The sequence below is a fragment of the Miniopterus natalensis genome, chromosome 1 (genome assembly GCF_054644295.1).
Source record: "Miniopterus natalensis isolate mMinNat1 chromosome 1, mMinNat1.hap1, whole genome shotgun sequence".
Classification (NCBI taxonomy): Eukaryota; Metazoa; Chordata; class Mammalia; order Chiroptera; family Miniopteridae; genus Miniopterus; species Miniopterus natalensis.
In genome coordinates, this window is record NC_142081.1 from 163,786,242 (window position 1) to 163,802,990 (window position 16,749).

The 16,749-nt window shown below is 37.5% G+C and overlaps 1 protein-coding gene across 1 annotated transcript in view; it reads left to right on the forward strand.

Annotated features, from left to right (window-relative positions):
• TMPRSS11A (transmembrane serine protease 11A) overlaps window positions 1-15,607 on the forward strand; it is a 43,403-nt gene extending 27,796 nt beyond the window's left edge. The window contains exons 5-10 of the mRNA XM_016213205.2: window positions 152-312; window positions 3,913-3,951; window positions 5,847-6,018; window positions 9,292-9,551; window positions 13,587-13,729; window positions 15,446-15,607. Coding sequence (XP_016068691.2) covers window positions 152-312; window positions 3,913-3,951; window positions 5,847-6,018; window positions 9,292-9,551; window positions 13,587-13,729; window positions 15,446-15,607 — 937 coding nt within the window. The remainder of the gene's footprint in view (window positions 1-151; window positions 313-3,912; window positions 3,952-5,846; window positions 6,019-9,291; window positions 9,552-13,586; window positions 13,730-15,445) is intronic.
• The last annotated feature ends 1,142 nt before the right edge of the window (window positions 15,608-16,749 follow it).

The following is a 16,749-nucleotide window of genomic DNA, read 5'->3' on the forward strand; positions in this document are numbered from 1 at the left end:
AGAGTGACATATGAGAGAGTGAGTGGGAGAGGATTAGGGCTTGCCATTCTCAGCAACTGAGGCATAATTCAGGGGAAGAAAATACAGGAAAGAGTGTAGGATGACACCAGATGTATTCTTTGAATAATCATCTTTCTCTTGTGTCTCACAGTCCAGAGGACGATGGTGTGAAAGCTGATGTCATTATGGTGTTCCAGTTCCCCTTTGCTGAGCAAAGAGCAGTAAGGAAGAAGAAAATCCACAGCATCTTAAACCAGAAGATGAGGAACACAAGAGCCTTGTCAATAAATGCCTCCTCAGTTCAAGTTAATGGTAAGTAGGCATATTTCTGTGATATGAAATTCTCTATTAGGTTCATTTTATGTCTCATTTTAAACTTGCATGCCATATTTCTATTCCAAATAGTAGCTAGAATTTAGATGAGAAATTTTCAAGTTAAAAGAGTAAAATTTCAAGGTTTCATTATTTGCTGATGAAAGCATATCTAAAAGTTGTCAAGTGGTTTTTCCTGTAGTAATTTTCTGGTGCTCATCCCCAAATAAAGGCAAATGTTTACCATTAATAAAGAGTTAATCTGACCCAGCCACTGCCTCCATGACCAAGTAAGTGAAAATACTAAGCATTTAGCAACAACTCCTTTTCTGGGCGGGACCTTCCTAAAGCATAAACTCATGTGTTGCCTCTTAAAAATATGGATAGTTTCTGTATATAGTGAAACAATGAAGTTTTTGTTAACTTTTTTCCTATAGGCATTTAGAAAAATGGTAAACCAACTTTGGCACCACTAAAGCCATCTTATAAGTAATGAGTAAAAAAGTCACTAACCTAGAAAAAAAATTATTGGAACCATTATACCATTATTGCTTCTCTAAAAAAAGAGAATCAACTATATCAAGGTCCTTTCTATGCCCTTTACTTGCAGCATCTAATTTCTAGAGTCCGATGAAGTAGGCAAATTCACTCTTATAGATGTGAAAGAAGGGCTAAAAAGATTAAGGACTCTAATTATTAAAAGGAGATAAGATTCAAATCTAGATCTCTAATTTCTTGAGAGGCTCTATTTAAAATGGCTCTGTGGTCAAACATATTTTAGAAATTCTGTCTTAAGACTCATTTGTTTTAGAAATGCATTCCTTATATTGGCATATTAAAATCTTTGAGGAGCCCAGCTAGACAGAAACCTGTTCATCCTTGTACGCTAAGCTGCTTCCACAAGCATCTACCTCTGGCAGACAAGTGGGAACTTCCCCTACAAATTCCCATGGACACCATCCATAGGGCCACAGAAAAGAATCAGTGATTAATATCAGATGGGAAACAGGATGCCCTGCCCTTGTAAGGATCTGGCTGACTCTTCAAGAGGAAACCTGACCAGGAAGTAATAGTCTGAGCGAATGGGATGGGCAAGAGTTTGCTGATGTGACAAAGAGTCAGATACTCAAGGAATAAAGCCATGGACCTCTCCCAACCCAACAGGGAAGCATCTGTCAAGGGCTTAATCCACCTTCTTTGTTAAGGTGGGGAAACAAATGAATCGAGGTTATGAAGCAGTGGCAATCCTGATAAGTTACATGATATGTTCTATTTCATTTCCAATAACCAGTTAATTTACAAGGAATTTAAAAGCCTGCCCTATCTGAAAGCTGAAATGAGGCATGAAGAGGTCATGGACTGCCTGGTCTCTTTGTTTCTTACAGTCTCAGTTTGTAAGCTGCAGGTTATTTTAATGACTAGAGTAGATTAAAGAGTAGGATGTGCTGATGGAGAACCTGATTTAAGAGCTACCTAATTCTAACTCTACTGAGTCACTGCAGGACCACCCAAGTAATTGGCCCATGCCTTTGCCTCCATGTTCTCATCTATAAAATTGCAATGATAATGTTTGTTCTTCCTGAAAACATAGAAATACCAAGAGGATATAGAAGAAAAAAAAAAAAAAAGATATATATATATATATATATGAAGAATGGAACATATATGCTATGACCATTTAGAAAACTAGTAAATTGTGCATGCTTTGGAAACCTAAAGACATTAACTTGAGTGATTGACTGGTAATAGAAAAGGCTAGAACCTTGAAAGTTCCCAAATTTCTAAATGTAAAAAGAACAGTGTTTGCTAGCACTTAGGAAAGGCCCATTTAGTGGAAAACTCAGTAAGAAACCTAAAGGCAATTCTTATAGGAAAAAACATTGCTCTATAGGAACACTTAATTTTGGGGACATCCAGTGAATGCAAAACTGCAGCCCAAGATTTAGCCATAATTTGTCGAAATATGTATTTTGTTTTGAAAAATAACTGTGGTGTGGGTCCTTCATATGATGCAGTGTGTCAAAGCAAAGCCAAAGTCAACATCTTTGCATTGCAGCCATCATGGCTGTGGAAGAGCAGCTAGCTGCCTTCAGGCAGTGGGTGTGTGCTCCAGTTCCCATCATGTCACCTGTAGCATATGGAGCCCTGAACGCTAACTACATTACTCCCAGCTCAGAAATGTGTGAAAGGGTTACTTTCAAGGTTAGTGCATTAATGTTTCTTTGCACTCCTAGATGTAGAAAGTCAAAATATTGATCAAAATCAGAAATCTCCAACAGCTAGTTACTTGTGCATAGGTAGTTTACCTCCAGGTGTCAAATCTTCCTCCCTAAAAATTCAACCCTTAAACAAGCCAATTTCACTTACAACCTGGTATCATTACACCTAACCTGGTATCATTCCTGGAAAGGGGATATTTGCATTGTGCTCAAACTAAGCTGAAGAAGTTTTAACGGAAGAATTCTAACATTATACTATTTTCCATTTTAGTGCATTACTAATATGGGGCATATTAAATTAATGGGTTTTTTTAAGTGAAACAAGAAATTTACTAAAAACTGTATTTAACAGAAAATTGAGTTCCTTCTATAGAGCAAGCATTGAGAATCTGTCCTGAGAAATTGATGTTTTGCCATATAATGATTTGGGCATGTCTTTAAGGGTATCTTTGAATTCAATATCTTCAAAAACCCCACTTTGCAGAGTTCATCATCACTAGCTTCCCAAGCGGGATTTATAGAAGGTGGAAAAAAATTCTTATTTTGCACAATGAGAAGTCAGATGCAGAGAACATGAGTCTAAGAAACATGTCACTGGTAGAAATTTGAAAAACAGTTTATCTTCATTCTGCTCAGTAAGCAATTTTATCTTGAAAATCATCAGTTTTCAGGCAACCTTCTACCAACTTAAGTTTAAGTATTCATGTTTTCTTTATAAGATCCCTAACTTTGTTGGACATTAACAAAATTTAATCTTAGTTTATGGCCAATAACTGACCTTGGATAAAAATACACAATAGTTTGTTCTTCAGGGAAAAAAATCATTTTGATAATTTAGGAACTGTATTTTAGAAGTATTTTAAATACAGTTTACATGGGTGTTTTCAAATTTTTTTTTTTTTTTCTTTACATTCCTAAACCCTTTCACCAAAGAAAGTCTTATGTGAACTCTTAAGAAGAAGAAACAAAGGCAGACCTGTTCTGGTTGAGGCTGGGTTTGAGCCTTGAAACCCCATCTACTTGCTCCCTCTTTCCTCACTTTTTCTAAAATCTGAGGTGAAATCCAAAGAGGCTTTAGCCTGTACCATTGGAAAATCACTATTCTGTATTAATACAAACTGTTTGTGAATTTTAATCATCTACTATTTGTGCCTTAATCACCCACTGTTCGAGGTATTAGCCACCTAATAGGAGGTTGCCAATAAGTCTCTACAAAAGTTGCACACATGTTCTGTCATATCTGGTAGCCATCCTCCTGACTGTTGAGTATGTTCAACTGTCTAGAATCCACATATGGTCAGTACTCTCTGATAATTTCAGGTCACTAAGGCCAACCAGGAGAATATCAAATTATTATTCTTTGTTCTATTTTGTTTTTCAGCAATGAGCTCATCAACAGGGAAGTTAACTGTCCAAGCATGTAAGTCTAGTTAGCTTATAAAAACAGGTTCAATTTCCACATCAGAAAGAACATTATCTTCAAATATTAGCTCATCCAAGACCCACTTTTTGTTGGGAGAGAATAACAATTGGGCAATATGAAAATACTTTTACTTCTAACTCTGAGACTGATCTTTTCTCATGTTTAAGGAAAACAGTTTACATGGTTGAAATTTTGGAGCAATTTGAAGATGTTATATATATATGTTTCTGGTTTGGAATAAATGGACTTGCTTTTCTAATTTTTAAATGCTATTAAATGTGCTTTTTGCTGAGAAATAAAATAATGAGAACATGATAGATGAGGAGGAGATAGATCCCATTATCTCTGACTGACCTATAAAATTTGCTTAATATATCTCACCTTCATGGTTGACAGCAGCTCTACTTGCTTACTTTATATCAGTGTGGCCAAAATTTTGAAAGATTTTATAAAAGTGGTGAAGAATTTGAGCAAAGGTGTTCATGCATTCACCTATGTATTTTGCAAACACACCACACTATACATTTTAATTCATTCATTCATTCAACAAATATCTAAGTGCCAGTAAGTGAATATCATTGTGAATAAGACATGATCTTTCTTCTAAAATTAGGAAGATAGGGGAATTTGAAGATAGGGAAAGACATAAGTAAATCAGGAAACATTAAAATAGTATGATAAATGCTATGACAGAGAAAGTGCACACTGCTATGAGAGTGAATCACAGAGTCAGCTAACCTCATCTTTAGAGTCAAAAAGTGATTTGAGACAGCAAAGAGGAGGGGCCATGAACCAAGTGACAAGTGGGATGGGTGTTCTGGGTGGGGAAGTAGTATGTAAAAATATCTTCTGAAAAGAAAATGCGTGCTCATTTCTTGTAATTGCAAAATGTCAGTGTGGCTGGAACACAGAATGGAGATTGAGGGTATCAGAAAGAGGTGTGATTAATAGTGATCAAAGACCAGAATCATGCTGGAACACTTCAACTTCATTTGGAGGGTAGTGAGAAATCACTGAAGGGTTTTACCTAGAAAGATCACTCAGTTTTCAGTGTGGAGAGCAGATTGGAGGAAGAAGGCTAGAGGCAGGGAGATAACCTGGGAAGCTGTAGCAGTCTTCCAGATGAGAAAAAATGGTAGTCTAAACTAGAGTAATGGCAGAGTGATGGCGATTTCTAAAACAACTGGCCACAGTTAGAGTATAATTAATGCCAGTAAAATAAATTTTCTTTTTTGACACCTAATTAGTTGGAACAAGAATTGAAGCTACCATTTTTTTCTTTTTTAGCACCATACTCTAAAGAGGCTTAATTCATAGCAGAACCCTAAGCAGCAGACTAATCTCTGATATGATGCACGTAACAGAGTAAATATTTATTCCCACCAATAGAGAATGTGATGCTGATGTGGAACCCTCCATCCTGAAGGGTGAGAGACTGGTCATGATACACAAACTCATGCACACTTTAAGAACTAGTCACTCAGAAAAATGTGTAGGCAAAGGAGTTCCAACAAATAGGCAATTACTTGTCAGGTCAGTTCTCTTGTGACAAGTTCATGTCAAAGTAACCCTGCTGAATCACCTAAAACAATCATCTTAGTCTGAGCTTCCAGGACATGTAGATAATTGACACTACAAGTCCTTAGGATACACACTTTATAGTGTGTCAGCCCTTTGCAGCTGTATATAATTTCAGTAGGCAATATATATCCACATCTATAAATGTAGGGAAAGAGCAAAACATCAACATATCGGTAAATACAGAGGACGTATATTAATATTGTACATGTTTATATAATGACAGATGCAAATATTGCACTTCAGTACTTTATTAGGTTACCTGTATCAAACATTATACATTTCCTATAACTTAATGATCTCATCTCTTTCAGGTTGTGGTAAACGAATTGCTCCATTAATCGTCAACAGAATCATGTCGGGAGACATTGCGGCCAAGGCTGCCTGGCCTTGGCAAGCGTCCCTTCAGCGTGATAACGTGCATCAGTGTGGGGCCACCTTGATCAGTAATACCTGGCTCGTCACTGCAGCACACTGCTTTAAGACGTAAGTTATGGAACTTAAGTTGGACCCCATTACTGCTAAAAAATCCTCTGAGATTTATTATGTCCTGAGTAATAATCAATGCCCCAAATATTACTGAGGTAATGAGAAATTCCTCTCAGGTTATTTTCTAAAACAATGTTACATTTATATACTTATTGAAAAGGTGTGTGGGGGGAAGGATGTAGTAGTCATTATTCTAGTATTCATTGATCAGGTCCTTAGAGATTTAAAGAAATTGTATAAGGAAGCAAAAGTCATCCGAACACAAAGTATTTACTAATAACATATATAATAAATCCTTTCTCAAATAATCCTCTCCACTTAATACTAGTGTGTGTTTCTGCCAAACACTTGGGCCAGTCTCATGCTGAACATAAATAATCAAATTAATTACAAAGTGAAATTGAATGCTTCAGTGGATGTAGGAAGTTGGTAACTGAGAATGGAGAAATGCTCAAACCAAAATTTTCAGCACTGACATGAAGATCTGATGGAATTAGAGCAACTCACAACCAAAAGGAGAAAATTACCAAGATGGTAAGAACAGGTACTTCAAGAGAGATTCCTCTGACTAACAAAGGATTAAGAGGCCCCTGGGCCACCCAATGAGACCTTCCTGTAACACAGCACCTCTTGACAATGGTGCCGAAAAGGGCAAACTGGAAGGAAAGACAGCATCTGTGCTACCATTAATCGTCTCAAATGAACAATGAACAATTATTTATTCATTCTGAGCATGGTTATATCATAAATGATTTTACATATAAGACAAAATGACATTTTTCATAATTTAAGTTTTATTTTTCAAGATAATAACCAGTTAGACCTTTTTATTAGTTACATTAAAATTTTGGATTTCTTTCTAAGTAGGTTCACTTTATGACCTTTCTCTAGTACCAAGTATCATGGTGATAACAGAGGTCCCTGGGTTTCTCAGTAAAGCACGTGGCAGCAGGACTTAGTGGACAAAATATTGTCCTAGACAGCAGAACTGCATCTGATCTCTGTGACCTTGGGCAAGTTAATAAACATGGAACAGAATAACAGACCTCATGGAGGGGGGGGCAGGAAGAGATTAACCAAAGATCATATATGCATATATCTATAAACCACGGACACAGAAAATAGCATGGGGAAGTCCTGGGGTGGGGTGGGGATTGGGTGGATGGGGGCAAAAAGGGAGAAAATGGGAGACATTTGTAATACTGTCAACAATAAAATAAAAATTTTAAAAATGGGAAAAATAGATGGACTCCAGTTCTTTTAGAGCCCTAAAATCCTGACTTTTAACACTATAGTAAATTCTGCCTTCCTCTAAGTCTAAATCTTTCTAGGAGACTTAGATCCTTAAAGTTTGAAAGACATGGGTACTTAATAGATCAAATATGTTAGAAAGCACAGAAATCCCTTATGCAGGTACCTAGTTTAGTACTGAATATCTCAGAGATATTCAGAGAGCTTATTGGCTCCAAAGTTAGGAGACGGTGGAGCTGAACACAAGAACACGACTTCCTCATGGCAAGTCCCATCTTCCAACTTCCAAGCACTGGGTCAGTGAAAGGGCTAAATGACTTTGTACGGCCTTTTCCATTCAGATGATTTGATATTATTGCAGTCTAATATTGAGTTAACACTTTAAGAAACCTCATTGCATGATTGTTTTTTTAAGCAAATAACACAATTCCCAGATCATTTTTATAGGAATGGTTTTTAGACCAGGTGTCACCACTTTGAATTTTTACAATTTATTTGGGAATCTAAAATTACTGTTTTATATTTATCACTAGTAAATTGCATCTTGTTGAGTTGGGGCTGGATTAAAATTTTTTAACTTTACTAGTAATCTTCACTCAGCATCTCTCATGTCAGGTATTTCTTTTTGGTTTGTAATCTGCATATGTAATAAACACAAACTATTCTAATTAGTATCAAGCCATTGCTGGAAAGTGTTAGAACGACCACTCCCATTTGAGTAAATACCATTGTGTCCTTTGCATTTCCAAGTTCAAAATACCTAATTTATGTGAAGTTCATTTAGGCATAATTAAGTTGAACAGATTTGCACCAAGAAATCTCACCAAAGACTGATCTTAAATAAAAAATGTGGATATGTATTTATGCTATATGAACAATTGTATTTATAAATCAATCTTTATTTAGCTTTTCTCATTAGAGTACTTTTGCACATCAAAATTATGTATAAAAGTAAAATTTAAATGGCCTCAATAATACAAATAATAATCCCAGCACAACTAACAGCTGTAAAATTGGACTTAAACCCCATTGATATGTTTATAATAAATGCTTCTATCCATGAAGCTACCTATTAAGAAATAATTCAGTTGAGAAACAAGTATCTATATAGACAGTATTTGTCTCTTTGCTTATCCCTTATGGATGAAGTTCAATTAATTAGTTAAGGAACATTTATCTTGCTATTAATAGATTTTGGTTGGAGACCATGTCCTACAAAGAGAAGAGCAGAGAGAGGCAAGCAGACATGTGATACTAAGCAAATAGTGTAACCCATCTAGGCCTTACTTTCCTTAGGTATGAAACACAGGCTTTACTAGATGATCTCTCATCACTAGATGACCTTTCCAATCCCCACCTGTACCATTATCCACCAGTTGCTCCAGCTCACAAACTAGGAGTCACACAGAATTGGCCATCTCTCACAGGACCTCTGACAGCTTTTAACTCATCCACTCTCACCCTCCAACAATCTATTCTTCAGAGAAAACCAACATGGTTTTTTAAAAATATGAGACTAAAGTACTGTTATCTTAAAATCATCCAGTGAATTTCCCTATCACTTGAATAAAACCCAGACGCTTTATTCATGACCTGTTATACACCCTAAAATCTGGTTCCCACCTCCCTCTCCAATCTCATCCCTCACCATTCTCCCTCTAGGTCCCGAACTGCAGCTCATTTGATCTAAAGCCTTGAGAAGTTTTCCTGGAAACTTGTCTCCTTCTCTCACACTCGACTCCTTGTCAACCATATATTAGCCCAATTGTCATGCCTCAAAAGAGCCTTCCCTAACCACCCCCTCTTACTCTATTCCATGGACCTATTTTATTTTACTCATAGGCCTTATCACTGTCTGGTTATTTACCTATTTGTTCATTTTTTTCATTCTTTTCCTTTACTAGAATCAAATACTCTCACTCAGAGACCATTTTCAGGATGGTATTTTTATCTTTTATTAGCCTAGTGCAATTATTATAGTAAAGTTTATATATTCTGTTCATTTCTAATTCTTTACAGTAATGCAAATCCACGTCAATGGACTGTTAGTTTTGGAACAACAATCGACCCTCCACTAATGAAAAGAAATGTCAAAAGAATTATCCTCCACGAGAGGTATCACACCCCAGCAAGAGAGTATGACATCGCTGTTGTGCAGTTTTCTCCCAGAGTCATCTTTACTGATGACATCCGCCGGGTCTGTTTGCCAGAAGCCTCTGCATCCTTCCAACCGAATTCAACTGTCTATATCACAGGCTTTGGAGCACTTTACTACGGCGGTGCGTATCTCAAAAATGATCACAGTGTGTGATTTAATTTCCGTCAATACTGTCCTGCCAGCCACTCCCACACAGCTTGGTTGAATCAGGGCTCCTGTTTTGCAAGTGACAGAAACTCAACTCAGATTAGCTAAAGTAAAGAATAATGATAAAATGGCAAATTTTGCCCTTGTAACTTGGAGGTCAAGAGATGAGATAAGTCTGGATTCAGACACAGCTGAACTCAGGATTTCTTATGACGTCATCAGGCTCTAAATTTCTGAATCGTTCCATTTCCTGGCTCTGTTTTCCCCTTCATATGGAGGGTTCCTAGCTCCAAAGGCAGCCAACAGCAGCTCAGGGTTTACATCATCTTCACTTCACCTAGTAGATGGAGAGGGGAGAACATGTCTGTCTCTTTGCCTGAATCTACGTTAATCCCTGTAAAGATCTCTTTGGGCCCAGCTTGGGTCCAGGGACTCTCAGATTGACTGGCTAACTCAAATACTCAGACCTATGCCTACGCCAAGGAAGGCAGGTGTGTGATTGGCAGCCCGGTCGGAATCACATGGAATGAGGGAGAGGCAGTTCCAAAAGGGTGGGCTTTAAGGAAGACTTAAGAGCTGTTTCTTCAGCAACACTGACGTCTACTTCTGTGTGGCGTTCTCTGTGCAACGCCAGGTATACAGGAGAAACGCTGCATTCCTCACGCCTGCCTTCACTCCAAGACTCCCTCACTCTGAGCCCCGTTTCTGTGAGACTCCTCGATCTTTTCCATCACCTCCGCTTGGTTTGCTCCATCATTCATTTTCACTTTCCTCAATCATCTCATAAATTTTCCATTTGCAACAAAATCTGCTTCAGAAGAGCCTAATTTAAGAGTGATCAGGAATGAGAATACTGTGTAGAGATAAATCGTCTTTGATAACAGAGCTTCCATTGCCCTAAGATGATTTAACTTGATAATACTAACTTAATCTCCTAGGAAATAAAAATTATTTTTGAAAGTTTTTTGGGCATACTTAGTCCAACACACTCTGGATTCTAAAATCTGGTCCAGATATATATACATATATAACAGTGAGAGGAATACCTTTCACTAATGTGGCCCAGAATAGATGTCCCATGTGTTTTCATTCCATATTATACAAGCGGAGAAGTGTGTTGCTTTCTTTAAGGCCATATTACCTATCACAGAAATTATTATCCATCCATAGTTTCTTAATTCCAGGGGTGACTGAGTGGAGCTGTAGGCCTGACACCTCTAAGTCTGCACTCTATCTGATGGGTTTTGTCCTAAGACAGAGTTTGTATTCTCTGCTTCATGATGATGGGAAGGGCATCTCGGATTCCTTTGGTGTGGTGGGAAGATATATTCCTGGCCTGGAGTTTGTGGCTGGCACAGAATCATACCTGGCATAATAATTTTTAAGTAGCAACAGAATGTAACTGACATGTAGAACATCATACTGAACAAAGGAAGATCCCGTTTTTCAAGCACCCATAGACATTCACCAAGATAGACCATATCTAGGTCCATAAAACAATCCACCACAATTTTTTAAAATATATATTTATTGATTTCAGAAAGAGAGGAAGGGAGAGGGAGAGGGAGATAGAAATATAAATGATGAGAGAGTCATCATTGATCGGCTGCCTCCAGCATGCCCCCGACTGGGGATCGAGCCGGCAACCTGGGCATGTGCCCTGACCAGGAATCGAACTGCAATCTCATGGACCCTAGGTTGATGCTCACCTGCTGAGCCATGCCTGGCTGGGCAATCCTCACAAATTTTTTAGAAAATGAAATCATACATAGTATGCCTTCTGATCATAATGGAATCAAACAGAAACTAGTAACAGAAAGATAACAGGAAAATCTCCAAATACTCAGAGATTAACACACTTCTAAATAATCCATAGGTCAAAGAAGAAGTCTTGAAGAAAATATATAGAATTGAATGAAAATGAAAAACAAATTATCAATATATGCAGAATGGAGCTCAAACAGTGGAGAGAGGAAATTTATAGTAAATGTGTAAATTAGAAAAGCAGAAAGGCCTCAAATCAATAATCTAAGTTCCCACTTCAAGGAACTAGAAAAGAGCAGCAAAAGAAACCTGAAACAAGCAGAGGAAGGAGATAATAAAGACTAGAAATCAGTTATTTATAATAGCCAAGATCTGGAAACAGCCCAAGTGCCCATCGGCAGATGGGTGGATAAAAAAGCTGTGGGACATTTACACACTGGAATATTACGCAGCTAAAGGAAGGAACTCTTACCCTTTGCAACAGCATGGGTAGACCTGGAGATTATTGTGCTAAGCGGAATAAGTCAGTCAGAGAAAGAAAAATACCGTATGATCTCACTTATATGTGGAATATAATGAACAAAATAAACAAATAAAACAGAACCAGTGGCATGGATACAGAGAACAGGCTGATAGAGATCAGTGGGTGGGACGTCCTGGATAAAAGGAGGTGAAGAGAGTAGCCAAAGAACATATATACATAGCCCATGGACACAGACAACAGCGTGGTGAAGGCCAGGGAGGGGTGGTGGGGAGGGGTGGTGGGGTGGGGTGGTGGGGCGGGGTGGAGGCAGGCTAAGGGTGGGGAAAATGGGGGACATCTGTAATAGTGTCAACAATAAAAATAAAAAAAAACTTGAAAAAAGACTAGAAAGGAATAAAAACAAAAGCAAGAAAACAATAGAGAAAAATTAATGAAATAAAAAGCAAATTCTTTGAAAAAAGTCAGTATTTTGTTAGAAATGCCATTCAGCATTCCCACAATAGTTGAGAAATAGTTCATGGAGTTCCAGGATTTATTTACAACACAGTCAAGGTATTGACTAGGGCAGAGGTCTCCTCTGCAGCCCTGGGTTCTCTTCCAAGCTCACTGGTTGTTGATGGAATTCAGTGTTTTGCATCTGTATTACCTGTGGCAGCTTGCTTCTTCAATGCCTTTAGGAAAAAGCCTTTAAACTCAGGGAAGTCCTAAGCCCTTTCTTAAAGGTCTCACCTGATTAGGTCAGGCCCACCTTGCAAAGTCTCTCTTTTGATGAACTGAAATGACAAACGGAATTCACCTAAATTACACCTAAAACATTCCCTGTGCCTAATAACAACCTACTCATAAGAATGACACCCATTATATTCACAGGTTCCACCCATACTTGGGGGTACGGAGATCACAAAGGAATGCTGGGGATCACCGCTGAGTTCTGCCTATTGCAGTGTCAGTTTCCCAATGACTGTCAGTTTGATACAGAGCATCTGTGAATGCCTGCGATACTCTGTGCCGCAGGCACTTGTCTTCCTGCCATAACACTGCTTTCTGCATCTCAGGATCTGGTTTATGATCAGGCATCCCAAACTTATAATACATAAAAAATGAAAGTGTTGCTTTAAATGTCATATTATATGTGAAAGTTCTTCATAAAATATAAAGGACAAAATAAATATACATAGTATTACAGTTATTTTATCAAGTGAAAGGAGAAAACTATCTAGACCCACAGAGTTTCTGGGAATAATCTTGTCCACAAATACAAACTTCATTTTAAAAAATGATTGCCTTCCTAAATACATAAACTAATCGTTTTTTAGCATAAAGATACAAAGATTTTCCAGGAAAAGAAACAAAATAATTTTTCATGCTAGTACAGCCATTTATAAAAATGTGGTAAAACCCTGGCCAGTGTGATGGAGTTGGTTGGAGTCCTGTCCTGTCCACCAAAAGGTTGTGGGTTCGATTCCCAGTCAGGGTGAGTGTGGGAGGCAACCGTTTGATGCCTCTCTGTCTCTCTCTCTCCTCTAAAACTCAATAAAACATTTTCTCGGGTGAGAATTTTTTTTTAAATGTGATGATGATAAAAATCATTTAAATCTGCTAAATTTTAAACAGAATTTTTTCTCTCTGAAAACTGCTTATATTAACTTCATGCTGTATTGACAATTTTTGTATAAAAAAAGATTAGAAAAAAGTCTGCTCCTTTCATTCTAGCTAAGGATGCTGATTGGAAATACTAAAATTACTTTGTTTTTCTTTAAGGGAAATCTCAAAATAATCTTCAAGAAGCCAGACTCAAGATCATAAGTGATGATGTGTGCAAGCAACCGCATGTATACGGCAATGATATAAAATTTGGGATGTTTTGTGCTGGATATCTAGAAGGCACTTATGATGCCTGCAGGGTAGGTGGAGAGAGATTATTTTTATATCATTAACTCAAAAAATTTTATCTAGCTTAAGAAATCTTCTATGTTCTTTATACTAGTACAAAATACAGATATCTTGTCAGTTCAAAAATTTCTAAGTGCAAATTTCACAGCATACATATTTATAAATGTTTTGTTAAGCAAAATGAAATAAGCAGAGTTCCTTTGATGCTGTCAAACAAACTAACCAATACAATTAAATTTTCTTCATACCAGAAGTCCAAAGATTCATAAAACTCACTTTCGTTAAATGGTTCACATCTAGAAAGGAAACAATCAACCATGGTGTGATGTTATAAATGATCTAATGAAGAGCAAATATTTCTACTGCAAGTATCAGAGGGATTAATTTAAACAAGGCCTGGGGAATAAATAGCACTTGCCCAATTATAGAATAAGAAAAGAATATTATAGAAAAGAGAGAGGGCATGGCCACAATCATGAAGGTGTGAAATTACAATTCATATTTGAGGGATCTCCAAACTCTGCTGGGTCTCAGCCTCGCAGTATGAGAGGTGAGGGGTAGCGAACACCACGAAGGTAGATTAGACCATCCTGTGACTCTCCAGCGTCCTTACCATGTCCTCCTCTGCTGTCCATATCTGTCCTGCATGTGTATGTTCGCCACGGTATAAAAGTGTGTTTCTTCCTGGAGGCACTTGCTTTATAATGTGAGATCCCTGAAAACTCCAAGGAGGTGATTCTACTTGATGAAGTGATGGGAATGGTGTTGATATCAGGTGGCTGCAGGCCCTTTCCAGAGTCCCACAGATTACACAACATGGGCAGCCTCTGTCAGAAAAAGGTATGCTCGGTACATCTCCATGTAGCATAAAGGCTGGGAAAGAACAGGATCTGCCAAACAGCTAGTTTTAGTTGTTAGGAACATGGAAGAAGGTGACTAGAATTCAGGTAATTCAAAGAGAGGTCCATGCCACGAGGGACAAGGCAGCTGGCAACAGGAGTCTCGGAGCAGACAGGTTACGGGAATCTAGGCAAACGGAGAGATTAGTAATAAGCCTCAGGAAGGCTTGGTGGCCATGAAGAGACTTCCCTGGTTTGGGGAGCAGACGTAAGATTCCTAACCCATGACTGCAAGTGAGCAATAAGCTGGAGTCATAGAAACCGTGAGAAAGTGAGCGAGGAAGGGACTTAGACACAGGGTCCAAATCAAGAGTACTGAGATTGTAGCTGAGGAACATGGTGTGGGGCTTAGTCTGTCTGAGAAAACAGAAGTCCAAGCGCCCCACTTAGAGTCAGAAGAAAAGGAACGTCAGCTTGACTCTGTGTGTTAGATACTTGAAATTTGCTGAGTGGACCTTAAGCATCCTTCACCCCCATCCACCTCCCCACAGCCACACAGGGTAATCATGTGTGGGATGGATGTGTTAAGAAACCTGGTGGTCATTCCACAAAGCACACTATGTCAAATCATCATGCTGTTCACTTTAAATATATATAGTTTTACCTGTCAATTATATATCTATAAAGCTGGAAAAAAATTAAAATGTGAAATTGAAGTTTTATAGGCTTTTTAAAGGCTTTTATAACTTTTAAAATACATGTTTCAATTAATTATCCTGTAATTGGTAAACTATGCATATGTCTAATAATAAAACATGTGCTTCATCAGAATATCTTAAGTAATAAGCTTAATATTTAAATAATTTTATTTCTCTTTTTTATTTTCAGGGTGATTCTGGGGGACCATTAGTCATAAAGGATCTTAAAGATACCTGGTATCTCATTGGAATTGTGAGCTGGGGAGATAACTGTGGTCAAAAGAACAAACCTGGAGTCTACACAATGGTGACTTATTACCGAAACTGGATTGCTTCAAAAACAGGCCTCTAAGTCATTGTAAAAGTTAAACATCAAGAGCTGTATGCAGGCCATACATGAATTCAGTGAAATTAAATGACTGGGCCTAGCAACACAAGACATGTGACATGATTTATTAAGAATCACTTTAATCAACAAATAACCCATAGCCAATTCACAAAGGATTTAAATTTGTAAAGTCGTGGGTCAGTTTAGCCTGGCTTGAAAAAACAGCAGAGATACTCAGCTCTTTAAATCATACAAGCTGGAGTACAAAAGAGGAGATATGCATGCAATTTTTTGAGGATAATCCATGAGATTTGTCAGGGGTGTGACCTTGAGAACGTTTTTAAACTCTCAAAGAGTTCAGGAAAACTTTATATAATCCCCAAAGCTCAGAAGTACTTTTTTTTCTTTTTTCTCACTCTTCCAGGTTTTCCAAAGAGATTTTCCACCATAAAGAAACTAATTTTTTACTCATACACTTATTGGAGGGATCCTCATAAAAAGAAAGTTATATCTGGGAAACAAAGTATTGTGATAAATCAAGCCAGAGACATTCTAATCTTTTTCTGTTGGTTCTAACTTTCCTAATTTTGGGTGATTTTTTCACACACACACACACACACACACACACACACACACACACAAAGAGACAGATATCCCTACCCTACAGATAAACTCAGAGAAAGCCTGCTTAATGAATGTGTGTGTAAATATATATATACACTAATCAAAAATATATTTGTTACAAGAAATTTGATAGAATGTGATGGTAACTTCATGAGCAGTCCCCAAAACAATGGCACAAAAATTTAACACTTTATAGGTGCATTTACATGCTTGGACCAACAAGAGGTATCTTTGTAGATTATTATTATAAGATAAAATGCCTAGAAAAAATTGTGAATTTGCCAAAATATTAAAAAATCAAAGAGCATCATCTTTCTCGATAGAAAATTTATTTGTATTGCTGCAGCTGATTATCACCTAAAGCTTGTGGCAGTAACCTAACTACTGCAACCATGAAACCCTAGTTTTTAAAAAAATATTTTTAAATAAATATAAATTTTGAGGACCTACCACACAGAGCACATGAACAAAGTGATCTGAAATAACAAACATACCCCCTAAATAAAGTGTCTTGTGAAGACACTGGGAAAGTCAGGCTCATG